This window comes from Malus sylvestris, chromosome 6, assembly GCF_916048215.2.
Source record: "Malus sylvestris chromosome 6, drMalSylv7.2, whole genome shotgun sequence".
NCBI lineage: Eukaryota > Viridiplantae > Streptophyta > Magnoliopsida > Rosales > Rosaceae > Malus > Malus sylvestris.
The window spans coordinates 34,222,714-34,249,512 of record NC_062265.1 but is presented as its reverse complement, the minus strand read 5'-3'; the positions used below and the strand labels follow the sequence as shown (position 1 = coordinate 34,249,512).

General features: G+C 39.7%; 4 protein-coding genes across 5 annotated transcripts; 3 read left to right on the top strand and 1 right to left on the bottom strand.

The window, feature by feature from the left end:
* The first annotated feature begins 1,508 nt into the window (after positions 1–1,508).
* On the top strand, positions 1,509–4,271 carry LOC126626054 (uncharacterized). The gene is made up of 4 exons (XM_050295242.1): positions 1,509–1,832; positions 2,290–2,438; positions 3,534–3,652; positions 3,740–4,271. Exons 1-4 carry the CDS (start codon positions 1,618–1,620, stop codon positions 3,839–3,841), a joined length of 585 nt encoding a protein of 194 aa, XP_050151199.1. The 5' UTR covers positions 1,509–1,617; the 3' UTR covers positions 3,842–4,271.
* Positions 4,272–4,403: 132 nt separating this feature from the next.
* On the top strand, positions 4,404–17,106 carry LOC126626053 (extra-large guanine nucleotide-binding protein 3-like). Of its 2 annotated transcripts, none has more exons than XM_050295241.1 (8): positions 4,404–5,745; positions 5,833–5,970; positions 6,312–6,416; positions 6,535–6,720; positions 7,573–7,750; positions 15,291–15,523; positions 15,844–16,013; positions 16,101–17,106. In XM_050295241.1, exons 1-8 carry the CDS (start codon positions 4,699–4,701, stop codon positions 16,678–16,680), a joined length of 2,637 nt encoding a protein of 878 aa, XP_050151198.1. In that variant the 5' UTR covers positions 4,404–4,698; the 3' UTR covers positions 16,681–17,106. The 2 variants fall into 2 exon arrangements, with proteins under 2 accessions (XP_050151198.1, XP_050151197.1); XM_050295240.1 differs by having other exon boundaries at positions 15,288–15,523.
* Positions 17,107–19,957: 2,851 nt separating this feature from the next.
* On the top strand, positions 19,958–21,604 carry LOC126625202 (U-box domain-containing protein 21-like). Its single transcript, XM_050294291.1, has one exon. It carries the CDS (start codon positions 20,099–20,101, stop codon positions 21,431–21,433), a length of 1,335 nt encoding a protein of 444 aa, XP_050150248.1. The 5' UTR covers positions 19,958–20,098; the 3' UTR covers positions 21,434–21,604.
* Positions 21,605–24,531: 2,927 nt separating this feature from the next.
* LOC126627313 (uncharacterized) lies at positions 24,532–26,506 on the bottom strand. The gene is made up of 4 exons (XM_050296769.1): positions 26,237–26,506; positions 25,907–25,989; positions 25,018–25,073; positions 24,532–24,877 (listed from the first exon to the last, which is right to left on the bottom strand). Exons 1-4 carry the CDS (start codon positions 26,406–26,408, stop codon positions 24,799–24,801), a joined length of 390 nt encoding a protein of 129 aa, XP_050152726.1. The 5' UTR covers positions 26,409–26,506; the 3' UTR covers positions 24,532–24,798.
* Between the last annotated feature and the right edge of the window lie 293 nt (positions 26,507–26,799).

The window sequence follows — 26,799 nt, the reverse complement described above, 5'->3', positions numbered from 1 at the left end:
ATGCCCCTAAAGTAGTAATATTATTTGTAAGAAAAAAAAATATTTGAACTCATAACTTTTATCTCTATACCCAACATAGTATTTACACCCATATTTAAATTGACTTATTTATCAATATCTTTCTACACCCGTGGTGGGTTCCTAAACCACCGACGCTTGAATTTCCTCGTCTAAACGAGTCACTCCCAAAAGTAAAAAAGAAAAATAAAATGATAACTTGGGATAAACAACTGAAACCCTGCCCACCCCATGACGTATTTTGATCAAGTTTAGGTGCTAGTTGGGCGATGGATTAAGACCTAAAGTTTAGGTGGTTAGATAGGATCTAGGCAAATTAAGCCGATTTAAGTATCATATAAATTAGAGCTTATTTATATTTAAAAAACACATAATTATTTTGGGAGACATAAATTACAAAATAAAATTACATATAAATTATAAAGTATTAAAACATATTGAAAACATAGAAAACAAGCATATAATGAGTGTTCACACTCGAGTACTCAACAAGTTTCTTACATTTTATTGAAAAAATAAATGCAAAATGAAATTTATTTATTTTTTGTAACAGTGTGAGCCGCGACTTAAACGGGTTCCTAGGCGGGTCTAGGATGCATCCTTTCTTATTTTTAAACACCTAAAGATTAATTGGGACGGTTGCCAGACGGGGGATTCTTAGTATTTATCAAATATAGCAAAAATTTAACCTTTAATTTCAAAAATGTCACTTTTTATAAAATCTTTCAAATATATCTAAAATTCCACCTAAATAGATACAAATACCCTCAAATTTAACAATCACATAAATTAAAGGCCTTTTAGCCAAACTGATTCATGACATTTACATAACTCCTTAATCTGGTCCTTAACAATTAATGATAATCAATAGTAGTGTTCTTGAATTTGTCTATCGTGAATCATTTTAGTCTTTCTTTAAATTTGCCCATCGTGATTATTTTAGTTATTTCATGAAAAATCTGTCAATTGCTCTGTTAATGTAATGATATGGCACCACGTGGGTCTCACAAATACAATCATATAACGACATGTGGATTAACTGAAAAACTGTTTTGATATTTAAAACTAAAAATGATATTAGGAAGAAAAAAGGCGTTGAAGGCATGATTGAAATTCTACTGCTCCCACTTGCAGTAACCGCGACTATGCTCAATGTTGGTGGTGAAGGGGGAAAGGGTTGTGGTGGTGGAGTGTAGCAGTGAAGGTGAAGTTGGATTAGAGCTTGAGGCGACAATAGCTAAAAGGCCTTTAATTTATTTAATGGAACTTTAACAAAAAGCTTCCGGTACTGTTCACTTTAATGAAAAACCACATTTTTATATTAAAAAGTCAATTCTAGTACTATTCACTTTACCTTTTATTTTGTTATTTTCATTAAAACTCAAAGTTTTCAAGTCATTTTAATTAATTTTCCTTTTATTTAATTGTTAAATTTGAGGGTATTTGTGTCTATTTAAATAAATTTTGGATATATTTAAAAGTTTTTATAAAAAATGACATTTTTGAAATTAAGAGTAAATTTTGGCTACATTCGATGAATTATTTATAGAACAGTGATTGTGATTTGTGAAAAAGACAGACAGTTAAATTCTGTTGGCCATGAAGTTCCGGCACGCCATGGTGTGTTCGTTGAACCAGAACCGGAGCATGGAGGCTCACTCACTCCTCAAGCGACAAGGCTTCTACGTCGCTTCGTACGGCACCAGAGCCCATGTCAAGCTCCTTGGTCCCTCCCTCAGAGGACCCAACATCTACGACTTTGGCACTCCTTACAAGCAGATGTTCGACGATCTCCGGCGAAAAGACCCCGAACTGTATCCTCCTCTAAACTTGTTCTTCTTTCGATTTTATTCAATTGGGTTTTATGGAATTCTGGGTTTGGGGACTTTGATATTTTAGTGATGAAATAAATTCCTATAAATATTGTAGGAGCAAATTGGTTAACAGAATAGAAAAAGAAGAACTTTGAGACTCTGTGTTGAAATGTGCAACTGGGATTGTAGGCTCAAAGCTTCAACCTTTGGAAATTAAGTGGGCAGTCTGATAGATTTTGTGTGATGAACTTACCCTTGTGGCGTTTATGCGTAAATTCGATATTTGTGGATTCTACGTGTTTATCGAGTAGTTTAGTTGATTACAACTATTGATTGGTAGGTCTGAGTAGCAATGCTCGAGTTTTGTAGGGTGTATGAATTGAAATTTATGCGCGTACTTCGCATTCTGAACTGTGTTTTCTATTTAACCAAAGTGAAACCTTGACGACAATTACAGGTACAAGCGTAATGGTATCTTGCCTATGCTTAAAAGAAACTCGGGAGTCAAACTGGCACCTCAGCGGTGGCAGGACAATGCTGCCGACAGTTCCTTTGATGTGGTGGTAACATTCGAAGAAAAGTTTTTGACATGGCTGTTGAAGGTTGGTTCTAACTCCCATCTCCAAGTTTTGGTTGGTATCTTTTGGATTTCAATAATTAATAGTCACAGTAATTCAAAAATCAATTGATTAAATGCTCTTCTTTGTGTTGGTAATTTTGTTTCTTGGCATTCTCTTTCTATCGAGACGTTGGAATATGAATTGCTGGTAGAGTTGTTTTTAGTTACCTTCATAATATCAGTCTACATGTTATTAGTCTAGCGATGTAGATGAGCTGATCAATTGCCAAGTTAACCTTGAGCTCTTAAGTCATACGCATACGATTCCTCTCAGCTTAACGTAATCACTGGAGATGGTAACGAAAGCAGGGCAATGATTGATATTTTGAAATGGATTATTTTCCAAGGGGGAATTGTAAGAAAGTAAGAAACTTGGAGTCTATAGGTTCCCAGGATTATTGGAAGTTATCATACAACAGAGTTGCTGGTTTTAGAATCTTATGCTTAAATGAATCTCAAGGAAACGTAAGTTTTAAACCTGGATAGAGTTTTTGATAAAAATCTTATCGGATGGTTGAAATTATCTGTTTCTTTAGTTGAGCTTGTGGCAGAATTTGTTTTGAACCGGATTTTGAACTTGTAGGATAGTGTTAAACCAGAGCTGGACAGTTGGGGGGAAAGTTGAAATTTGTTGGCTTGAGACTGCCTGCTTCAAACTTGATGCAAGAAGGCCGTCGGTGTGAGGGACTACTCTTCTTACGATTAAAAGATGACAATTTAATAACTTAATGAGACTGGATTTGATCAGAGTTCTCTACGAATTTGATTTCATTAATCTTTCGCTTGAAAGACCTCACAAAACCAAATCTTTCCATGTTTAGTCTTCTACTTTTGGTAAATAATCTAACTGTTAACGGTTCTTTAATTTAAATTGATCAAAGCTGTTGTTTTAGGAGTTGCTTTTAGGTTAGTTAGAAATGAATCATATGGAACTTTGAACTTGTGTCCCTAAATCTAATGGAAGCTTCAAGAGTTGTGGTACCGTTTGCTTTTGTGTTATCTTTTAGTTTATGAAGTTAATCTGTAACTCGAGGATGCTATCCTTGTTTGCTTGTCTGACCCGTGTGCAACACAATGTATAGATCTCAACAACCGGGACCATGTTCTTAGGAAGTGTGTACTGATAATCAACTTGGAGGTAAAAGATAACCACGAGGAGGCGGCTGTAGGAGCTCGTCTTGCTTTCGATCTTTGCCAGGAGGTCTGTATTTATGGTTGCATCGACTCCCAATAATCTGTAATGCAAAATAGTAATGCTGAAGGGTACATTGTCGTTGAATTTTTCCAGATTGAAGCAGCTGAATCGTGGGAGGAAGCAATTGATGACATTGTGTCCGGTTTTGAGAAGCAGCAACGGCAGAAGTTAATGTATAGCATCTCATTTTATTGAAACTGCACTAAAAGTATGTTAGGGAGATTTCCATCAACGAAGTCCAATTGTTGGTGATAACTTGGATTGATCGTATTCTGGGCCGGAGCCATGAACCTGTGACGAGGCCATGAACCTGTGACGATCTCTCCAAACAAGCGCAGGCGTATCGACATGATGAGAGGACCAAGGCTAGATGATCGTGTCATTCTTTCTTACGTGATTAACCACCAACTGTTCTCCCTTACATTAGCGTCGATAAGAAGGTAGTTATACTAATATGGAGTACAATGATTGAGAAAAAAGAAAATGAAAGACTCGTGCTATTGTGAGAAGTACCGTACGGCTACTAGTGACGTGTCGACCAACTAAAAGAGTAGTAACTCAATGTATAAACTTAGTGTTCGTTTGAATGTGCTTTTAAAATGGCTGAAAACGCTTTTACAGAAAATGTTTTTGAGTTCCAAAAGCATTCGAAGTGTTTTCGGCAAGAAACACCAGTTACGTACTTCTTTCATAAAGTATTTTTAAGTGTTTTTTTCAAAATTTACTGTACTCTCTAGGTCTCTACGCTACCTCGCCGTCTCGTGCCAAGTTTTTCCTGGTGTCAGCTGTCGAGGGATATTATCTGTCAAATTATCTCTCTCTTCAAAAAATGATATTTTATTTGTAAACAACCAAAAACACCAATTTGAAATCTGAAAAATTGTCGTCGTTATCGTTGACATCTCTCTACTCTTCTGTTAGTAACGGAAACGGAATCCCTCCATCCTCCACCGCCCTCCCTCTACCAACTTCCCCCCAACTGCTCTGCACAGCAAAGCAATCACCTTTCGTTTCATTCTCCCGAGCTTTTTTTCTCGGGAACCAAGCACCCCATGGCTTCCGAACCGGAGGACGAGAAGAGCTGGGAGGGCCTCCTCAGAAAGATGCTGCCTGCCGGCGCACCATTGCCCGACGAAGAGCACCTCGATTACTCCATCGCCATCGAGTACGAAGGTCCCCCGCTGCCCTACGACCTCCCTGAGGTTGATCCCGTTAACATCGACTCTCTCAATCTTCACTCTTCTTCCGTGGCCGCCGGTTCGGTTGAAGCCCCGTCTTCGATTCCGGTGGCTTCCCCGGTTGGTCAGAAGGTCTCGCGGTTCAATCGGGCGAGGAACGGCGGCGTTGTGAAGGAGACAAGTAGAACGGTGTCGTTTCCGACTCCGAGGACGCAACCGGAGCTGCGGAACAGCAGGGAAGGATCGGAATTTGAAGGAGCGGAGGAAGGTTTCATCTCTGAGTTGCCGGTTCAAGACTCGAACTTGGAGCAAAAACCGATCGGCGGCGCCACCGGAGGAAAGAGGGCGGCTGTCGTGACTTTCAATGAACCAAGAGATTTGGAGAACGAGGACGACCCCGAAAACGATAACGACGGCGGTAGGTCGTCGTCGCCGCAATCGAGCGCCGCCACCGAACAGGTGGGGTCGCCGGTTGCATGGGCCTCTTCGCCCGGGAGGCGATCGAGTAAGAGAGGAATTTGCAGCAGGTGCGGGAAAGGGAACAGATTGAAGGAGAGAGAATGGTGTTTGGTGTGCGACGCCAAGTACTGCAGTAATTGCCTTCTGAAGGCGATGGGGTCGATGCCGGAGGGGAGGAAATGTGTGAGCTGCATTGGGCAGCCGATAGACGAGTCGAAAAGGTCGAGCTTGGGCAAGTGTTCGAGGATTCTGTCGAGGGTTTGCAGCCCTTTGGAGATTGGGCAGATAATGAGGGCCGAGAAGGAGTGCCCCGCCAATCAGCTCCGGCCGGAGCAGTTGGTTGTGAATGGGAGGCAGCTGAGGGAAGAAGAACTAGCTGAGATTTTGGGATGTGAATTGCCTCCTCAGAAGTTGAAGCCGGGGAGGTATTGGTACGATAAGGATTCTGGTCTTTGGGGAAAGGTGAGGTTTTTTTTGCTAATGGATGAGCATTTTGCAGTAGGGTTTTGTGTGTTTTGTATGTTTATAGTTCTGTGTGTTTGATTTCAGGAAGGTGAGAAGCCGGGTAGGATCATTAGCTCGAAACTCAATGTTGGGGGTAAGCTTAGGTCCGATGCTAGCAATGGGAACACCAAAGTGTTCATGAATGGTCGAGAGATCACAAAGATTGAGCGTAGGATGTTGAAGGTATGCTAATGATTACCTAAAATTCCATAATGAATGTGTCTGTCTGTAGTACACCTTTGTATTCAATACAAGCAAATGCGAAGCTAATTTGGAAATCTAAAACCAAAAACTCTAGTATGAAATAGTGAATCCGTCAACCCGACGGTTAGGATGTGTTTGTATTGAAAGTGAATTCGTACTACAGGATTTTCCCATAATAAATAAGTCTGTAAGATGATCATGTGTTTAGTCGAAAGTCTTCTCACGAAAGTTAACAATAAGATGACGATTCTTGGAATTTTGTGGCGACTACACAAATCATTTGATTACAATACGACAAAGCTTATGATTTTCTATTTCAGCTGGCCAACGTGCAGTGCCCTCCGGATACTCATTTCTGGGTGTATGATGACGGCTCTTATGAGGAGGAAGGTCAAAATAACATTAAAGGGAATATATGGGGAAAGGTTCTTTCGTTACCTTGAATGTTGGTTATTTGTTGTTTGGTGCACGTTTGAAATTGTGTGTGACAGATGATTTTGAGTTGAATTTTTATACAGTTGCAGTTTGGTTTTTGGTAGGCAGGCATCCACTCGTTTCATTTGTTCATTATTCTCATTGCCCGTACCATCTGGTAATCAAAGTGGGGCAAAAGAAGATCCTACGACACCTTCAAGCAGGTCAGTCCCCGAATACTTGGAACAGGGAAGAGTTCAGAAACTTCTGTTATTTGGCTTGGAGGGATCTGGAACTAGCACAATCTTCAAGCAGGTATTAGTCTTTTATTTTCGAGTCCCCTCCTCTTCGGGGTGTCTGCATGGCACATTTCTTTTTGAGATTATGTGTTTTGTAGTTTCTGCTCCAGTCAACCTAGACTTTGGAATAGACTTGCTCTTCATGGTTGCTTGTTGGTTTACAGTTGTCCAACTATCAAGTATTTAAAACTTTCTTCACTAAATGCAAAGATGTTAATAGTTGCGTTTGCCTTCTATTCTTCTTGACTCGTGATATATTTCATCAATTGACATTAAAATGTGTTTCCTTTACCGTGATAATGAACTTACCTTATCTTCCCATATTGTCATTACATAGTTTGCAATCTTTCCTTGAAACCATTGGCTGTTTTTGACTGAACAACCTTAACTAGGAATTTAGAATGTATGGTAAAACCATAGAAGTAGCCAAGATGCTGCATGTTTGAATGCATTGAGATTATTATTAGAATCTGGGGAAGTCCAATTAACTGAATCGTTGATATTTGCAAGTATGGTAAGCTTGGGCATTCACCTTGGAGAGCATTAATTTGTACATCTAACATAGATGTGCTGACGTATAGCTTCGTCGGTCATTGGTTTTGTGTGAACGGTTTAGATTCAAAACCAAGGGAGAACAAGGATATTAAAAAAGGACTGGAGTCCATTTAATGTACTAACTTACCTTTTGTGGATAATCAAACTGCATGATACCTTGAAGACCGGTTAGCGAAAAGCCCCTAGGGCTCAGTGCTTTTGTTTTTGTTGTATATTATTTCATTCACTTTTTTTTGGTATCAGAAGCTTTATTTCTTGGATAGTATAACATCTTAAAAATGCTTATGTTATCCTTCTTTTTCCCATGGAACAGGCTAAGTTATTATATGGGAACAAGTTCACTTCCGAAGAGCTACAAAACATCAGACTCATGATTCAAAGCAATATGTATAAGTATCTAAGTATATTACTTGAGGGCCGAGAACGTTTTGAAGAGGAGGCATTGACAGAGAATAGGATATCTTTGTCAGCTGCTCATGATTCCCCTTCAGGTCTCTATTAATGAACATGGATTTTCTCCTTTTTCTGATTACAAAATTGATAAAGTAGAAGTTTAGCTAGGTGACTGCATGCTATCTTCATGTCCATCTTTTGCTACAAAACTCTAGATCCATGATTCTTGTAGTTGTTTGTAACAAAGTTACATTGCAATATCTACTGACATTTTTGGATACTTGAGATTACTGGATGGATGGTGGTCATGTCAATAGGAATATCTTCTTATAAAGCTTAAATTAGGGACCGGGCCCAAATTGTGAAATATGTTATATCTACTATCTTCATGTTTGTGCAGGGTGATGTTCGTGACATAACACCCACTCTATGGTTTAAGTATCATTGGGATTCTGGGATCCAGCATGTTTTTAAGTTATTGTTGAAGCTTGGACTATGGGGATGTAAGTGACAAATGCTGCGAGACGTCCAAGTGAAGAAGATTCAGGTTGTGGAGCTGCTTCTTTGTTCTCAAACAATGGAGGTGGATACACGGCAATACTTACGAGATATTTCTAGATGATGGCTTTGATGATGTTCTAGAGAAAGAAGGAAGATGAGCTACAGACATTTATCCAGGGATTTTAAAGTTGAGCACAAGGTTTTCATTTTAGAGATTGAAGAGAAGTCTTTTGGCGAAAGGATTCGGGTAACAGAGAGAACGAGAACTAGAGGATATCAGATATCTTTTGATCTGGGTTGTGCAGCGTGGATCATTGAGCAGTTAAAGGCGGTCATCGACACAGGTGGTTTGAACTTCTTCAGAAAATACAAAGGTCACAACTATCAGTTTTGGGTTGAAGGATTTCAGAACAGAAATGGGGAGTTCCTTGTCCTTTCCAAAACCGAAAAGGATGGTTTTGTCAGAAATATCTTCGTTCCAAAAGGTTTTAAAGGTATAGGATGGAGAAATCTGGAGGAGCTGATGTACGAAATACTGCAAGGGGGAAAGAAAACGGGGACTACAATGAGGAAGATGAATCGGGGTGGAACTGAGCCTAGAAGGAATATGTCGGGATCCGGTACTCAAGGTTCTTATAGGGATGCAGTCACTGGAGGAAGGCAGACGACAAAGGAGGAATACAATCGGAGAGCCAGAGAGGAACTTTGGAAAGAATTCACTTGGAATCAGAGGAAAAGCTCTAAAGAATCTTACAGTTGGGGAAGTGTTGTAGTATGTGAGAGAAAGGTGGTGCATCAATCATGGAGGGAGGTGGAAGCATCCCTTCGAAATCTTCTGGGAACGGAAATCAGACTCTCGCCATTTCAATGCAACAAAGCACTGTTTGTTTGCCAGAACGAGGAGGAAGCAAAAAAAATAGCACTACTTGGAGCAATAGGCATGAAGGAGTACCCCGAGGTGAAACTGGCGGGGTGGTGGGAGAGTTTGAACACAAATCAAAGACTGGCGGTCAGTTACGGAGGTTGGGTGGCACTGGAAGGTTTACCACCGCATCTTTGGACCAATAAATTCTTCCAGGATATTGGCGAGGCTTGTGGCGGTCTGGCGGATATCGATCAAGCAACATCTGGATTCGGATTCTTGCTCGAAGCAAAGATAAAACTTAAAACCAACATAACTGGTTTCATCCCTGAGGTAGTAGAAGTGGCTGACGGAGACTTAGTCTTCAGGGTCAGGATCCGGCAACTTTCTCCAGCGATGAGACCCATGACTCCGGCTGAAGATCGGGGTAGACCAGAAGCTTTAGTTGGGTCTCTGAAAAAGGAACAACAATTACAACGGACTTCTGGAATATTTCATCCGGCGACGGCCGAGCTCGGGGAGCCAACCCACGCGACGGGGAAATGTGCCAGCTTTCGAATCGGCGCCATCGACTGCCCAGTCACTACCGGTGGTGACAGAATGCTTGGTCACGACGGGACTGAGACTGCGGACGCGAGTTACGAGATGCCGGCAAACCAACTCTCTGACATTATTGTCTCTGAAAAAGAGTATGGGACGTCACCTCAAACACAGGGCGGGAATGATGGCGGAAGTTCAAGTACAGAGGGGGCACAGATCTCATCAAGCAGGGAGTACTTTAATGGAACAAGCGTGGAGATATGCACTAGAAATGTTGCATATGTTTCTCTGGGTAAAAGCAAAAGGCTGGAATTAGATGGGAAAGAGAGCGCTGGCTCAAGTACAGAGGGGGCACAGATTTCATCAAGAAGGGAGTTTTTTAATGGAACAAGAGTGAAGATATGCATTAGAAATGTTGTAGAGGTTTACGAAGGGAGGGGGCCCAATAAAAACAATTTCATTCCAATTAAACTGGATGGAGTGGTGGGCTCTGATACTCAAAGCCCAAATATTGAAGATAACATGGCGGTCACCGGGCTTTTGGGTGTTAAAAATTTATTCTCAACTTTAAACGGTAAATCGATGGGCTGTAAATCTCATTGGGATGGGTCAGGTCGAGGTCCACTTATTCAAACAATTTACGGGATGAGACATCGGTTTCAATCCGAATTGGAATTTTTGTATAAGTCTCAAACGTCGTCGAATCCTTTGGAGGATCTAAGGTTGCTGACTCTAAGGCACCCCGTTGGAGGATATTTGGCTTTGGGCGATACCCAGCAACCACGGGCAACGGAGTATTATACAGCAGGCAGTCCAAGTAGATCTTCGTCGAGCACATGCTCGAGTTTCCTCGGGAGATTTGGTCAACCTGACAGGGGCAGATTGCGGTTAAAGAGTCTATCCCCACAAGATTTTGGCTCTGGTCAGAACCAACTAGAAGAGCCTATTTCGATGAAAGGCTGGCCTGCTAATCTCACATTCACTGATTCAGATAGTGAATTAGAGGAAGTTCTGGTGAGCGAGGCCGATGAGGACCATGCTGAATCACCGAGCGGGTCGATTGAGAAGAATCCAGCAGATCAATGGTGGAGAAGGATGGAGGCTCTAGGCATGGATTCGGCTCAATTGTTTGGCAGCGACGACGAAGATTTCTCCGCCCAATCTTCTGTTGCTGACGGGGAGACGGAGGCCTACGCACAAGAGGAAAAAGAAACATCTGAAGATTTCGAATTATCCTGTGATGTCCTCCACAACCTATTCAAGGATTTAAATTTGGAAGAAGTGACAACGTTGAAGGAGGCATCTAATCACGAGGAGAAGTCTGATACTAAGGCAACAGGAAGCAACAAGGAAATACTAAAGTACAGAAGAAGGAAAAAACTGGCAGGCCAATTAGCTAACAGTGAGCCACAACATCTAAATTCCAAATTTCTGTCTAAAATGAAGATTTCCTTGTTTCCGTTGAAGAGGTCTCTGTTAAAAGAAGCGAAGAAAGGGAAAGTCAGAAGAGGCAAGAAAGAGGATGGTTTTAAGGGAGACAGTAAACTTCACAGGGGCAATACCAGTTTTAATGAAGATAATTAGCTGGAATGTTAGAGGATTGGGAAGTAGACGGAAGAGGCTAACTTTGAAAAAGCAATTCCAACGGCTACAGCCCGACATCATCATACTACAAGAAACTAAGAAAGCTATGATTGACAGAAGCCTTGTGGCTAGTGTGTGGGGAAGCAGATATAAAGACTGGATTTATGCCCCTGCACAAGGAAGTTCAGGGGGCATAGCTGTAATCTGGAATACAAAACACTTGTCAGTAACCGAATCTTTGATCGGTGTTTTCTCTGCATCAATAAAAATTATGGCTCCCAATGGGATGGAGTGGTGGCTTTCGGGAGTCTATGGTCCATGTAAAAATAGAGACCGAAGGGAGTTTTGGGAAGAATTGGCGGGACTTTATGGCATGTGCGGACCAAGATGGTGTGTAGGAGGAGATTTTAACGTGGTTAGATTCATAAATGAGAAATCAAACGGAGGGAGGTTGACTAAAAGCATGAGGGATTTTAATGATTTCATTAGAGAGACAGAACTCAAGGATCTGGAGCTGCTCAATGCACAATTTACTTGGTCAAACCTCAGAGAAGAACCTGTGTGTCGGAGATTAGACAGATTCTTATGCTCTACAGGCTGCGAAGATATCTTCCCTGAGGCTAGACAAACGGCCTTGGCTAGGGTCATTTCTGATCATTGCCCAGTCCAGCTAGACACCAACAAAGTGAAATGGGGGCCATGCCCTTTCAGATTTGAAAACATGTGGCTTCAAGATCCAGAATTCAGGAATAAATTCAAGGAATGGTGGCAATCGGAACAAGTGGAGGGGTGGGAGGGTTATAAATTTATGATCAAGTTAAAAGCCATGAAAAGAAAGGTGCAAAGCTGGAGTAAGGAGAGCTTCGGCGAAATTGAAAAAGTCTTGAAAGAAGTGGAAGCAAACATAGAGGAGTTGGACAGGAGAGAGGGGTTGGAAGGCTTAGATTTTGAAGCTAGAAGTAAAAGGGAAGAACTCCAAACCATTGTAGGAGACTTGGCTTTTAAAGAAGAAGTGAAATGGAGGCAGAGAAGCAAAGTGGAATGGGCAAAGGAAGGGGATGGTAATACAAAATTCTTCCATCGAGTTGCAAATGGGAGAAGGAAGAGAAACTATATTGAGAGGTTAGAGTCGGTGGGAGGGGGAATAATAGAGGAAGCTAAAGAGATCGAAGAGCATATTGTCAACTTTTTCAAATCCTTATTCAGCAGTAACGACGAGGCATGTTGGGGATTGGAAGGGATAAATTGGGCTCCAATAAGCGCCCTTCAGGCAGTTTGGCTTGAGAGGCCTTTTGAGGAAATAGAAGTTCAAAGAGCAGTTTTCGATTGTGGAAAGGATAAATCACCAGGTCCAGATGGCTTCTCTATGCAAATGTTTCAACATTGCTGGGAGATTTTGAAGAAGGATATAATGAAGATCATGGAGGAATTCTTTGAGAAAGGGATAATAAATGCAGTGACGAACGAGACTTTTATTTGCCTTATCCCGAAGAAATCAGATTCTTTAAAAGTGACGGACTATAGGCCCATAAGTTTAGTAACTGGATTGTATAAAATTATAGCCAAAACACTGGCTTCAAGATTGAAGGAGGTTTTGGATACCACTGTCTCTCCGAATCAGGGGGCGTTCGTCAAAGATAGACAAATTTTGGATGCTGTCCTCATTGCAAATGAAGTGGTAGAAGAGGTGAGGCAGAAAAAAGAGAAGGGATTGGTGCTTAAGATCGACTTTGAAAAAGCGTATGATCATGTGGAATGGAGATTTCTGGAAGAAGTACTACAAAGAAAAGGTTTTGGCAATAGATGGAGGAAATGGATGCAAGGATGTTTAAGCTCTGCAAATTTCTCCGTTTTGATCAATGGAAGGCCAAGGGGAAAATTTCAAGCTTCAAGAGGTTTGAGACAAGGCGATCCACTGTCACCATTTCTTTTCACCTTAGTAGTCGATGTTCTGAGCAGGTTAATGGAGAAGGCACAAGAAACTGATCTCATCAAAGGCTTGTGTATCGGCCAAGAAAAGGTGGAGATATCTCATCTCCAATTTGCCGACGACACCATTTTCTTCTTGACAGAAGACGAGGAAGTTTGGAACAACCTAATCCAAGTGCTTAATTTATTTTGTTCGGTCTCAGGATTGAAAATCAACAAAGCTAAGTGCTTTTTGGCTGGGATAAATTCAGACAATGAGAAACTAAACAGGCTGGCAGTTTCTTGGGGGTGCGAGGTAGGGTGCTGGCCGATAAAGTATTTGGGGCTTCCCCTCGGAGGAAGGCCAAGAGCAATAAAATTTTGGGATCCAGTGGTAGAAACAATGGAAAGAAGACTTCAAAGTTGGAAGAAGGCTTTCCTATCCAGAGGGGGTAAATTAACTCTAATTCAATCAGTCCTGGGAAGCATGCCGATTTACTATATGTCCTTGTTCAAAATTCCATGCGGGGTAAGAGGACGTATAGAAAGATTAATGAAGGGGTTTCTATGGGAAGGCATGGAGGAAGGTAAGAAAACACACTTGGCCAAGTGGGAGTTAGTCACTAAAAACAAAGAGGAAGGAGGTCTAGGGGTGGGGAACTTGAGGAATCAGAACGAAGCATTATTGGCTAAGTGGTTGTGGAGATTCCCAAGGGAGTCACAGTCTCTGTGGCACAAGGTGATAAAAAGTAAGTATGGGCTACAAGCTAATGGATGGGAAGCACTTCCTCATGGGAGGGTTTCAAGTCGAAGCCCATGGAAAGACATTTCGAGTGGTTCTCAACAGTTTCTTAGATGCTGCACGTTTGAGGTGGGCAACGGTGAGAGGGTGAGGTTTTGGGAGGATGGATGGGTAACAGGGGGACCGTTGAAGGAGCAATTCCCCAGACTATTCCTTCTATCGAGGAAGCATAATCAAAACATCTCGAGCTTCGTGGAAGTTTCAGCAAATCCTTTGTGTTGGAACTTTGATTTTAGGAGAAACTTGAATGAGATGGAGATAGTAGAGGTGGCCACATTATTACAGAAATTGGAAGAGGTTCGATTGTCTCCATTAAAGAGGGATATCAGAAGGTGGAACCTGGAAGCTTCAGGTTTGTTCTCATGCAAATCCTATCGTTCATTACGGAGCAACGATGGGAGTGTGCACTATTTTCCACCCTACCCACAGATTTGGAAATCAAAGGTTCCTCCGAAGGTTAAAATACTTGTATGGCTTGCGGCCAATGGGAATCTAAACACATGTGACAGAATTCAAAGGAGAAACCCTCTTATGTGCTTATCACCACATTGGTGTAGCCTGTGCAAAGCCAAGGAGGAGAGTGTAAATCACATATTTCTTCATTGCTCCTACTCGATCCAACTGTGGTGGAAATTGTTTCAGGAGGTTAAAGCAAGTTGGGTCATTCCTAAAGGGTGTTTCGAGCTACTAAGCACAAATTTTAAGGCACTTGGAAAAAGGAAAAAATCCAAAGTTTTGTGGGGTTGCTTGGTATCGGCAATTTTCTGGAATATATGGCTGGAACGTAACAAGAGGATTTTCGAAGACTATACTGGAGTGGGGGCAGAAGAACTTTGGGGGAGAGTAAAATATTGGGCAGCTTTTTGGGCTTCGGTAACTAAAGAGTTTAAGAATGTTTCTCTATCTCAAATACTATGGGATGTGTTAGCTGCAGTTAAGTGAACGAGGTCTAGAAATGGCTGCTGTAGCCAAATCCTAATGGGTTTTTCTTTGTTGTCAGTTAGTGGACTCTTATCCACTTCTGTGTTGTTCTTTATTCTTTTAATAAAATTGTTTCTTCTCAAAAAAAAAAAAAAAAAATGTCAATAGGAATTGTCTGCTTTTATTGATAGAAGGGTCAACCTTTCTCTTAGTCTGTTGATTTGCTGGTGCTGCTGGTCAACTTTGTCTGTCCGAAAGGATATAATACTGCCCTTTTTGTAGTTTTTTTTTACCCAAGGGAATGGAGTAAGTGTTATTGGTTTCATCTTATGTCTAACATAACTTAAACTCATAATTGTCCCGTTGTCATTAATATTGAAAAAATATGTTCTACTGGTTGAAGAGGAAAATGTTTACATCTTGAGAGAGAGATTATTTTGCTTATTTGGTTCTCTGCTTCTAGGCATGAATGAACCTTAGTCAGTGGTTGACTGCGAAATGAATTTGTGTGAAACAGTAGTTGATGAAAGTGAGCAATGCATCTATGCAATCAACCAAAGGTTCAAGCACTTTTCTGACTGGTTACTGGATATCATGGCAACCGGAGACTTGGATGCATTCTTTCCTGCTGCCACACGTGAGTATGCTCCTATTGTGTATGAAGTGTGGAGAGATCCTGCCATCCAGGAAACATACAAAAGGAGGGAGGAATTACACTGTTTTCCTGAAGTTGCCAAATATTTCTTAGATAGGGTTAGTCATTACTCGTTTTGGCCTTTACATCTTTCGGCTCCAAATTGCATGTCTGTCAACACTTTATTTGGATGATCAAATTTGTTAATCACAGAATTGGTAGTATTCCTCTAATGGTATTTTCATATTTAGTTGATTATCTTTCACATTTACTTTGAATTAATATTAGGTATGTTTGGAATAAATGTGGTTTAATTGGTTGATATATACATGGTGACATTTCAAGCAGGCTTGGATTGCATTGCTTTGTCGCTAGCTAAACTGAATTTCCGATCTTCATGTTTTATTCTTATGTACGTTCGTTGTTTCATTTCTAACAGGCTATAGAAATATCAAGTAACGAGTATGAGCCTTCTGAGAAGGACATTTTATATGCTGAGGGTGTTACTCAGAGCAATGGACTTGCCTCTATGGAATTTTCATTTGATGACAGAAGTGCCATGTCTGAGCTATACAATGAAACTTATGAATACCCCCTTGCCTTGACTAAGTAAAATCTTCATCCTTTCATACTCAATCGAGCTTCCTATCTTCTGCTCTTACTTTTTCTTTTGCTCACTGGGTTTCCTTGTCACAGGTATCAACTAATTCGCATCAATTCCAAGGGACTGAGTGAAGGTTTCAAATGGCTCGAAATGTTTGAAGACATGAGGGCAGTGATATTTTGTGTTGCGTTGAGTGACTATGATCAAATGTGGGCCGACGGCAATGGTCTTCTTCATAATAAAATGCTGGCAAGCAGAGATTTGTTTGAGAGTTTGGTACGGCACCCTTGTTTCAGAGACACCGCATTTGTGCTCTTTCTTAACAAATATGATGCCTTTGAAGGCAAGATAAACCAGGTTCCATTGTCTGCCTGCGAGTGGCTAAGGGACTTCAGTCCTGTTAAGCCCCATGGTAATAATCAGTCTATGGCACAGCAAGCATATTATTATGTGGCGGTGAAATTCAAAGAGCTCTATTCATCCATAACTGGCGAAAAGTTGTTTGTGGCACAGACCCGAGCTTGGGAGGGTGCCTCAGTTGACGAGGCATTCAAGTACGTGAGGGAGGTCCTTAAGTGGGATGAAGAAAAGAATGACAATTTCTTTGCAATAAACGGGGACGACTCATTTTACAGCACAGAGATGAGTTCTCCTCCTGTCAGGCAGGAATAGACCAGGCTACTACTTGGCTCTGCAAGTGAGTACCATTCGAAGTGAAAGATTGAAGGCGTGAAATTGTCGCTGCGGAAACACTGAAACAGCTCCAACGGACAAGCGGGGTTCCTTGCTGCCATTTGATTAACTGATGGAAGAACGATTAACGAAGACAGTCGGCTGCATTTCTTTGTTTCTTAGTTCTTTTCCTTCTTCTTTCTCAGGCCGGACTTGTTTTCGACGTTAGGCCGGATTTGTTTTCAACTTAGGTCGGACTTGTTTTCGTCTTAGGCCGGATTTGGTTTCAAGGTTGCTTGACAATCTTGCTGGTTAGGTACAGGACTGAAAATTGATTTGTAACATAAGCTCATTTTCAAAGGAGTGGTTTTCTTTTCTGTACAGCATTTCAAAAGTGAATAAAAAGCAACTTTCTTATGGTTTTTACATTTTTTTTTGGTTAAAATGTCCATTTGCTTCATTCGAATTAACCAGGTTTAATTATTTATTTCTATTTTATGGGGAATGTATAACATACACACGTGACATCACTTTTTTTACACAATTTTCGACACATTTTTTTGTAGATCCACTTCGTAATGAATTTTAGCTATTCGTACCGTTTATCTTTTAAGTTTTCTTTCAAAGATTATGTTTACCAAAGGTTACCCAAGTCTAAAATCATATGACTGTTACATTAAGAGTTTAGGGTTTCTTTGTAGAATCGTATTCGTCCATTTTTTCACTAGAAATGAATATTTTAGGATTTGTCTAATTTTTTGTAAGAATGATTTATGAATTAGACGGTTCAGGTCATTAAAATACATTAAAAAGTTTTAAAACAGGCCCATCCTGAAATTACACTATTATATAGCTATTGGCTGCCTATTTTAATCATAAACAGCTGGTGGCCTATGATTTAGTAGAGTTCCATGTTTCCTAGGAGTAACGAGTTCGAAACTTGTTTGAACCAAACCTTTTTTTGTTGTTGTTGTTTTTTTTTTTTTTTTTTTTTTCAATCGAGCCCTCTGTTTTACCCAATTTTGTTCGGACCTAATGTGTGAATCATTTTTTTTTTTTTTTTATCAAAACTCGTAAAAAATGTCTGTTTATGATATAATTTTCTCAAGACTAAATTTTTCATACAATTTTAAAGCTCCATCACATTTGTTTGATTAAAATTTTCCATACCACTAAAAAGATGCCACATCATGGTCCGGGCCCCATCATATTCCGGGCTAGACTCCACCGTAGCAAGATATTATCCGTTTTGGGCCCCGATCACGTCATCACGTTTTTGTTTCTGGGAACTTATACGAGAATTTTCAAGTGGGTCACCAATTCTGAGAATACTCTCGCCCGAACTCGCTTAATTTTGGAGTTCCGATGAAACCCGAAGCCAATGAGCTCCCAAAATGCATCGTGCTAGGTAGAGATGAGAATATACATATAAGGCTTACAGGATCCACTCCCCTGGGTGATGTGGGATGTCACAATCCACCCCCTTTAAGGACCCGACGTCCTCATTGGCACACATCATGGGAATGCGCTCGCCTGAACTCGCTTAATTTCGGAGTTTCGATGGAACCCGAAGCCCATGAGCTCCCAAAAGGCCTTGTGCTAGGTAGAGATGAGAATATACATATACGGTTTACAGGATCCACTCACTGAGCAGTGTGGGATGTCACAAAAGAACCTTTAATTTTTCTCCAATTAATTGTATTGCTATATTTTGTAATTTCTCATATAACTTAAAGGCGATTGATTCTTAACTCCTCCATATCTACCTTATATATATTTGCCTGTCAAATGATGCAATGGGAGTTTGAAATTGAATGGCCTATGACTCCTTCAAAGTCAAAAACTTCTGTGAAGAAGGCAGCTAAAACCTTAGACTGATACGAGGAACCTAGCTAGCTCGGACTCGTTCTTACATGGTTGAAGACTTGAAGACTTTGTGTTCCTGTACATCCGACTACAAACAAAAAAAAGACCAATATATATAACATAGAAGAAAAAAGACCAATATATATAACATAGAGGAAGACTCGGAGCAAATGAATAAACTAATGACCAATAATTCTTGTTGTACCACATCTATTCCCATAATTATTATTTTCGTTCAAATGAGAGAAACTAACAACATAATATGTTATTTTGTTAGCATCTTCCTTTAATGAAAGTCGTGTTGGGTGAAAAATTTCAGTAGAAAAAGTCTTGTCAGGAGACAAATTTCTATATGGTAACTTGACCAACTATTCTCTCACAAAAGATAAGATTGCGTGCATTGAGAATTGTATTTAATATAGATGGATCGTTCCCTTGTGTGTTAATCATTCATATAGTAAGACTCTTTTGATCAACTTATTTGAGAAGTGATCAAGAAGATACTAATTAATAAATGTCATGTTCGTTATTTAAAAAAAAAAGGGCAGGATAATTACACTAAATTCATTTAAACTGTAAAGAAAAAATAAAAACTCGGCTAAGTTCAGATTCGAACTTAGACTAAATTTAAGTATATTGTTAGCTATTCCTCTCTGTTGTTATCTATTAATTTTACCAATTCCTCCTAAAAAAACGACATGATAATTATACTAAATTCATTTTAACTGTAAAAAAAACTAAAATTTGGCTAAAACTCAGATTCGAACTTGACCAAATTCAAGTAAATTGTTTTTTTTTAGGAAAACTAATGAAAAATACTTGAAAATTTTGAATCTTAACAATAAGGACAAAATTAAGAGTAAAATAAATAGTACCATGATTGACTTTTTAGTGTAAAAATATGGTTTTTCGTTAAAGTGAATAGTATCGGAAGCTTTTCATTAAAGTTCCTTTTTTTTTTAGTACATCAATATTTTTACACTAAGGAGAGGGAGAGTTCGGCTAAGCCATACAGCGGGCAGCCTAATTTGATATTGAATTCGCCGTCTACGAGATTCGAACCTAAGACCTTTAAATTCTAAATGAAGAAAAATACCACCAAACTGTAATCCAGAGTGACTTACTGTTAGCTATTCCTCTTTGTTGTTATCTATTAATTTTACCTCTTCTCCTTTGACGATTTAAGATTTAAAATTCTTTGAAAGCTTCAACGGTCAACATTCAAATCCTACCCCCACATCTGGAATTTCCTTTCTTTGTTGTTATCTAATGCTATTACCAAAAAGAGAGAAAAAGAAAACCTATTCCTCCCCTCACATCTGGAATTTCCTTTCTTTGATTCCCACTTCTCATACTTTGAACGCCGCGTGGGAAAGCCTCGAACTTGTAGTTTGGACAACAAATTTTTAGTATATAAACTTGTAGTTCCACAACCAAAAAATCAAACACCAACAAAAACAAAAGAAACAACTTCTCTACTTTTCTCCTGCTTTTTCGTTCGTGATCTCTTTAACCTATAACTTCTGTTGTGTCAGTGTACTAGCTTGTACCAATGGGTTTAGGCTGGATAAGGAGGAGAACCGGCCACCGCGCCGCGAAAAACCAGCCAGGGGACCTCGACATGGAAGCCCTGATCCCGGACCATTTTCTCTGCCCGATATCGCTTGATTTGATGAAGGATCCGGTCACATTGTCATCCGGAATAACCTACGATAGACAGAGCATCGACACCTGGCTCGAAGGCGGGAACTTTACTTGCCCTGTGACAAATCAGGTGTTGAGAAGCTTTGATCAGATTCCCAACCATAGTCTCAGAAAAATGATTCAAGAATGGTGCACCGAAAACAAGCGCTACGGAATTGAACGTGTTCCAACGCCGCGAGTTCCTGTTATGCCGAACGAGGTCTCCGAGATTCTTTTCAGTTTAGCGGGCTCAGCTCGAAATTTGGATCACCAAGGGTGCTTCGAATGTGTGCGCAGAATCAAGAATTGGGCCGCTGAGAGTGAGCGAAACAAGCGGTGCATATTGGAGAACGGGGCTGCATCTGTACTCTCTGCCGCCTTTGATTCTTTTGCAGGCGATTGCGGAAAGAAAAATGCAATTGTGTGCGAAGAATTACTCTCTGCGTTGAGTTGGATGCTTCCGGCTTTCGATGAAGAATCACACAAATACTTGGGATCGAAGGCATCGTTGCATTGCATGGTTTGGTTTCTCAAGGAAACCGATGATCTTTCGGTCAAGCAAAACTCCCTTCTAGCATTGAAACAGCTTCTTTCTTGCGATGATCACACTAAACATGCTGAAGCGTTGGCGGAGATTGGTGGGGTGAATGACATTCTTTTCAAGCTCATCAGAGAGAAAATTTCGCCCGCGATTACCAAGGCTTCTCTGATGGTAGTTTTCTACTTGATTTCATCATCTTCTTCCGCCGGTGAGAAGATCAAGTTATCATTTTTGGAGATGGGATTGGTTTCTGTGTTGCTGGAAATGCTTGTGGACTCGGAAAGGGGCGTAAGCGAGAGGGCATTGGCGGTTATCGACAGTCTTTGTGATTGCGATGAAGGGAGGGAAAAGGCGTACGCTGATGCGCTAACTATACCAGTTTTAGTGAAGAAAATTTTGAGGATATCTGAAATGGCGACTGAGCATTCGATTTCAGCGATTTGGAAGCTGTGTAAATGTGCAAGCAGGCAAGAAGAAAGAGTGCTGGTTGAGGCCCTTCAAGTCGGTACATTTCAGAAGCTCTTGTTGGTTTTACAGGTTCGTTGCGGGGACGATCACACGAAGGAGAAGACGAACGAGCTTCTGAAGCTCTTGAATCCTTACAGAGCTGGATTGGAATGCATTGAGTCTGTAGATTTCAAGAGTATTAGAAGGTCGTTTTGATGATCTTTTTCAGGAGAAAACATACATATTCTTTGTGTTAATTAATTCTTAATTTTGGTTTCATCAAATGATGAGCTCTTGAAATGGTAAACATTAATTAATTTGTTTTCCAGTTTGTTGATGCAATTCTGCAAGTTGAATTGGGAAGTAAAGGAGAGTTTCAATCTATTATTTTTACATGTTACAGTATTAAATCAATGATTATTTGGAACTCGTTTGAGACTTTCTATAACACTTTGCTCATTAGCGCTTTTGGGAGAAGTACTTTTATAATAAACACGTAGAGCTTCTTTGAGAGTGTTTTTAAAATGATTTAAAACATTTTTGTTAACAATATTTTTGGAATCAATTCTTAGTAAAATGTCCAGTGAATCCTGGAAAAATACTTGGTTTGGTATTGCTGTGCTTTGAAAAAAAGTTGCTGTGAGAATAAGCGGCTGTGCTGTGAGAATAAGCGGCTGTGAAATAAATCAGCAGAGCGTTTGGTAAACTTTTTTGTAAAAGTGCTTTTGGAAAGAAAAGCAGTCTGATAGTGGGTCTTTTCATTAAAGGAGCACTGTAGCTCCGTGTGCTTTGAAAAAAAGCCAGTTTTCCAAAGCTGCAAATAGCAGCTTCAGCTTTTTCCTTTGATTTCAGCTTATTCTCACAGCAGCTTCCAAAATAAGCCCTTTTTTTTTCAGTTTACCAAACACCTAAAACCCTCACAGCTTTTTTTCATAAGTGCTTTTTTTTAAGCACCTCACTCCCAAACTAGGTCTTAATTGCTTTATGCAGGAAGAACGCACTTTAGGTGTTTTTGGAACACAAAAACATCTTCTCTATAATCGGTTTCAGTCATTTTAAAAGTAGTTCCAAACAAATCCTTATACCTTGACATATTCAAGTGCTTATGAGAAAAATATACCTCCACAAAAGTGCTTTTACGACCTAGAAATACTCATTAAGTCTTGGATCAAAGCGTTTTTTGAAAGCACTTTAATTTGTCAAAAAGTACTTATTAATAATTTTGAAAGCGGTTCATAACATGTGTTTTGATTAAGATGTCACACCAGCTGGTCATGGTTATATCAATTTAAGTTTCCTTTGCAGAAAAAATATCAAAACACATCTTTTTTTGTGTGTCAAATTGTTGGTGCCGACTGATGGACTCATTTTTATGCACCCGTTTAAACTAAACCAAAACTTGTTTGTATAATAAGGACATATTTTCATGGACTTGGATTGTATGCCCTCCCATTTAGGTGCCTTTTCCGTGCCCTCCTGTTTTGTGTGGTCACGGTTAAGTCACGTCAATATTTTATATTATTTTTTTATAAAAATAATAAAACAAAAAGAAATAATAATATAAAATGTTGACGTGTCTTAACCGTGACCACAAAAACAGGAGAGCACGAGGGCACAGAAATTGGAGGGCAGACAATCCAAGTCCTATTTTCATACCTACCAAAAGAAAAAAAGATGGGAACACTTTGTACGATGTGAGTTGGGAACGACAAAGATGTCAATTTGCTGCACATTTAGAACGCGCCTTCCTTTTCAATCTTTTCAACTTTTTAGCTTGTTAGTGTTTTAGCCCTTCCTCTCCTCCGAGTGGGATTATGCATAGGACACAGTCCGGCCGACTCGAGGCAGCACATTCTTAAAGACACGACGGGTTGAAAAAATATCGTAAAAATATCATTTTCTCAGTTAATATGTCAAATATTTAAAAATTAAAACAATTGCCAAAGAAAACATTATCAAGCGGCATGCATGTCAGCAGTCAAGATGAATCGTCACGAGATAGTCTAGTGGTTAGGAACGAATTTAAATTCGTATTTTACGTGGTATGTTCTGTTTTCGATTCATGACGCTTGTGAATCATACGATGGTGGTCAAGGACAAACTGAAATGCATCTGTGAGTTTTTTCGACCCTTGAAAATGTGGACTTTCATGACGAAACCATTAGCTGTCCTCTTTTTTATAAAAAAAAATTAAAAAATCATGACATGTAAAAAAATGATTGTTAGGTTTTCTCAAGATATTTTGCAAACTTGATAAGAAAAATATTATAAGTCATCGTGAAGCTTATGTTGTGGCAAAAATGATACGAAAATAGCTTTTGTGATGGTTTCTACAAAAATTCTTCTAGTATTATTTTCGTTCTCCAATTGGTTGATTTTGGTCCTCCTTGACCTCTTTGTATGCAATGGTTTATTTGTTTGGACCGCATTCAGTAGATGACTTTCTAAACCTCTCACATTTATCATGAAGGAAATGTTATTCTTGACAATTTTGCTAACATGAGTTTGTCTTCTCCAACTTTAGTATGAGATTATTCCCCTTCGCCGGCGGCTCGTGCTACGTTGTTTTCGGATTATGTTGGCTTGCCTAGCTTCCACTGTTCAAATTAATGTGCATTTCGGCATACATGTTTGTCTCATGTTTTTTTTTCCTAACCTTGTGGTGTGGTTCGACTTATTTTACAGGTTTAGACCTTTTAGGTTGGGCTTTAGAGGGGTTAGGTTTCATGATGTCCCCTTTTTTTTCTTTGTATCTTTTTTGTTTTCGTTTCTGGAGGGGTAAGATTTATGTTCCCCTTCTTTTTCATGCATTTTTCTCTTTTTTTTCTTGTTTTATGAGATGTAAGATTTATGTCTCTCTGACTAAATGTAACTTTTTTTTCGTTATAATAAAATTTTCCTCGTACTGCCGAAGTTTAATTAAAAAAATTATAAATCAAATCTTAATCGTTGAACTAATCAAAATTAAAACAATCATAAATCAAACCAAAACTTCATCATTCAAGAGTGAAAAGAAGTTTCAAGGGCAATTGTGATGAAACGAAAGCGTGCGTTTGATGGGTCAATGCAAACGGTATGTGAAAACCAAGTCGGTCCACGCCGCAATTCATTCCAGAACCTCATGAGAACAATTCAACTGAATTATTTGAATTCCGTTGGCATGAAGTGTAAACGAAACTTGCAGCAAAACATACGCCAATGAAACAAAGACCAAAAAGCATCTGATTGTGATTGCTCCATCAACGAAATTCAAATGTCTAATTGACCTAGACAGGATACCGCCTGTTCGTATTGCCCCCATCACGCGCACCATCTTTTGATCCTCATCGAATCGATGGAGATTGAAATTTCATATACTCAACAGCGATCAACGCCGTAGTTTTCATATATAGTAGAAAACAATGTGTACTTCAGCAACACGAACAATGTACCAACAACAACATACTAGACGACTACAAATTACGCACACAAATTCAAGACATTACAGTATTACCAAAAGTAGCATCCGTTTCTCATTTATGATGAAAAAGTATTAACTCCGTTGTTTCCGCTCCCAAAGAAGAGCCTATATCGGAGAAAACCTATTCGTCCTTGTACCTCTTCTCCACTTCCTCCAAGTTCTGAATGTCCTTGTAATATTTACAGATGCGAAATAGACACCTGCGCCCAAAATTTGTAGATTGCTATCAAATGACATGAAATATATCAAAGGCCTTAAGTTTATCTTCTTCTTCATTTTTTCTTTTCTTTTAAGAATTAAAAGCAAAAAGACGGGGGCATTTGATATCTGGCCAACGTACCAGTAAAGCAGACATGCTGAAGCACAAAGAATTACATTCCTTTGAGCCTTGTACAGCTGCATGACATATTGTTCGCAACAAAGGAAATGAGTCAAAAACAATTGAATATAACAAAGAATCCCCAAATTTGCATATTCTAAACCTAAAAAGAAAGACGATGAACTTGGCCAAAAAACCTTTGTATCTTTGACACCTAGAAATCCAGAACAATGGTGAGCTTTGTTTTAGCAGTGGCATTAAAATGAAAAATTTTCAAACACCGTTTGCATTGACATGTCTATTCTCGATCTGCCTAAGACATCCCAAAGCTGAATGTGCAACAACTTGCAACAGAAGAACTGGACCACATATAAAAATTTCACGAGATGTACAGCTCAAATGTAGAGATATCTCCTACTAGAATATTTCAACAAGCATAACCCCTTCCTTCACCCCTCATCCACAAGTGCCTACGAAGCTCCAACAAAGAAAGTCCAACAAATGATAAAGAAGCAGGAGTCAAGATAACATCCTAAACAAAAGCCGAAACAATCTAACAATCTAATACCCTATATACATATGTGTGTGTATTACTGAACACAAGTTTGGGAGGACTAATTTAAGACGCAGTTATGCATTATTGAGCATTATGATTGAGTAAATATAATCACGAACTGTGATGAACCCAAAGGCCCCTAAATTAATAATACGTTAATCTATAATAAAGCTGCTAAGCAGCATTCGTTAACGGGGAGATCAAAACGTAATTTTCTTTTTGTCATATGATTTCTACTTCATTAAGTTAATTTAGGCGGCTGATCATGATCCGAAGGTGTCATCTCATCAATTTGATTAAATATTGCAACTTTAAAAGCAATGAAACCAGAGAGAGTGAGTAGTGGGAACTGACGGATTTCTCATAGCGGTCACGCTCAGAGGCGGTGCAAGTATCAGAGGTGCAGGCCAAGCGGTGCTCATTCTTCCAATATATATCTACACACAATCGATCAAAAGGAACACAGAAATAGCATAGTCAAAGATCAATTGCAAACCCATTGCAACCAAAATCAAAGAAAAAAGAAGATCAATTGGGAAATCCAATGTTATGCAATGCCCTAAGAACGAGAAATTCGAAACCCCATTTCGATTGAAAGGCCAGATCGCAGAAATGATTATAATTAGGGCAATATAAGTGTGATTAGAAACGGAAATGGGAACGAAATCGAGAAAAGAAACGAACCGAGGAGCTGAAATCCGGCGAAGGGGACGATGAAGAGGGCGGGTTGGAGGATTAGAGAGACCAGCGACACGAATCGATTCTTCAACAGCTTGGGCGCCGGAATGGTTAGCAGGAAGGCCAACGCCGCCTCTGCCGCCACTACGTACGTCAGTATCATCCACTGCAACGCCATCTTCGGCTCCAATTTCTCTGCTTTCTGCTTACTTCGCTATTACTTGCTCTACTTCTTCTTCCTCTGATTTTGCAGCTCCCTCTCTCTCTGGTGTGGTTTGCTTTGTGGCGGATCGGATCGGTTGAGTTGGCCCAAAATTAACACCATTTGAGCCACATCCATTAACCAACTATATGGTCCACTTAAAGCCCAATCTATATATCCAACTATAAATGGCCCCTAGGCCCAAATTAGTCACCCAGTGATAATGAAAACGATACTTTAACGATAACTTTATTTAGACACATAAAAATAACTCATTTGCAACGCACTCTCTATTAGATGTGTATGTTGCCAACTTATCACTGTATTGTGTGAAATTCACTTGCAAGTTTCTCTAGATAGAAATAAC

Excerpts from the sequence above, each read along its gene's own strand:
- LOC126625202 (XM_050294291.1), top strand. The coding sequence starts at position 20,099 with ATGGGTTTAGGCTGGATAAGGAGGAGAACCGGCCACCGCGCCGCGAAA.
- LOC126627313 (XM_050296769.1), bottom strand. The coding sequence starts at position 26,408 with ATGGCGTTGCAGTGGATGATACTGACGTACGTAGTGGCGGCAGAGGCG. Across the intron at positions 25,990-26,236 it reads CGCCGGATTTCAGCTCCTCG|ATATATATTGGAAGAATGAG; the intron begins GTTCGTTTCTTT and ends GATTGTGTGTAG. Across the intron at positions 25,074-25,906 it reads GTGACCGCTATGAGAAATCC|CTGTACAAGGCTCAAAGGAA; the intron begins GTCAGTTCCCAC and ends TATGTCATGCAG.
- LOC126626053 (XM_050295240.1), top strand. The coding sequence starts at position 4,699 with ATGGCTTCCGAACCGGAGGACGAGAAGAGCTGGGAGGGCCTCCTCAGA. Across the intron at positions 6,721-7,572 it reads CTAGCACAATCTTCAAGCAG|GCTAAGTTATTATATGGGAA; the intron begins GTATTAGTCTTT and ends CCCATGGAACAG. Across the intron at positions 7,751-15,287 it reads TGCTCATGATTCCCCTTCAG|TAGTTGATGAAAGTGAGCAA; the intron begins GTCTCTATTAAT and ends TGTGTGAAACAG.
- LOC126626054 (XM_050295242.1), top strand. The coding sequence starts at position 1,618 with ATGAAGTTCCGGCACGCCATGGTGTGTTCGTTGAACCAGAACCGGAGC. Across the intron at positions 2,439-3,533 it reads GACATGGCTGTTGAAGGTTG|ATCTCAACAACCGGGACCAT; the intron begins GTTCTAACTCCC and ends CACAATGTATAG. Across the intron at positions 3,653-3,739 it reads CTTTCGATCTTTGCCAGGAG|ATTGAAGCAGCTGAATCGTG; the intron begins GTCTGTATTTAT and ends GAATTTTTCCAG.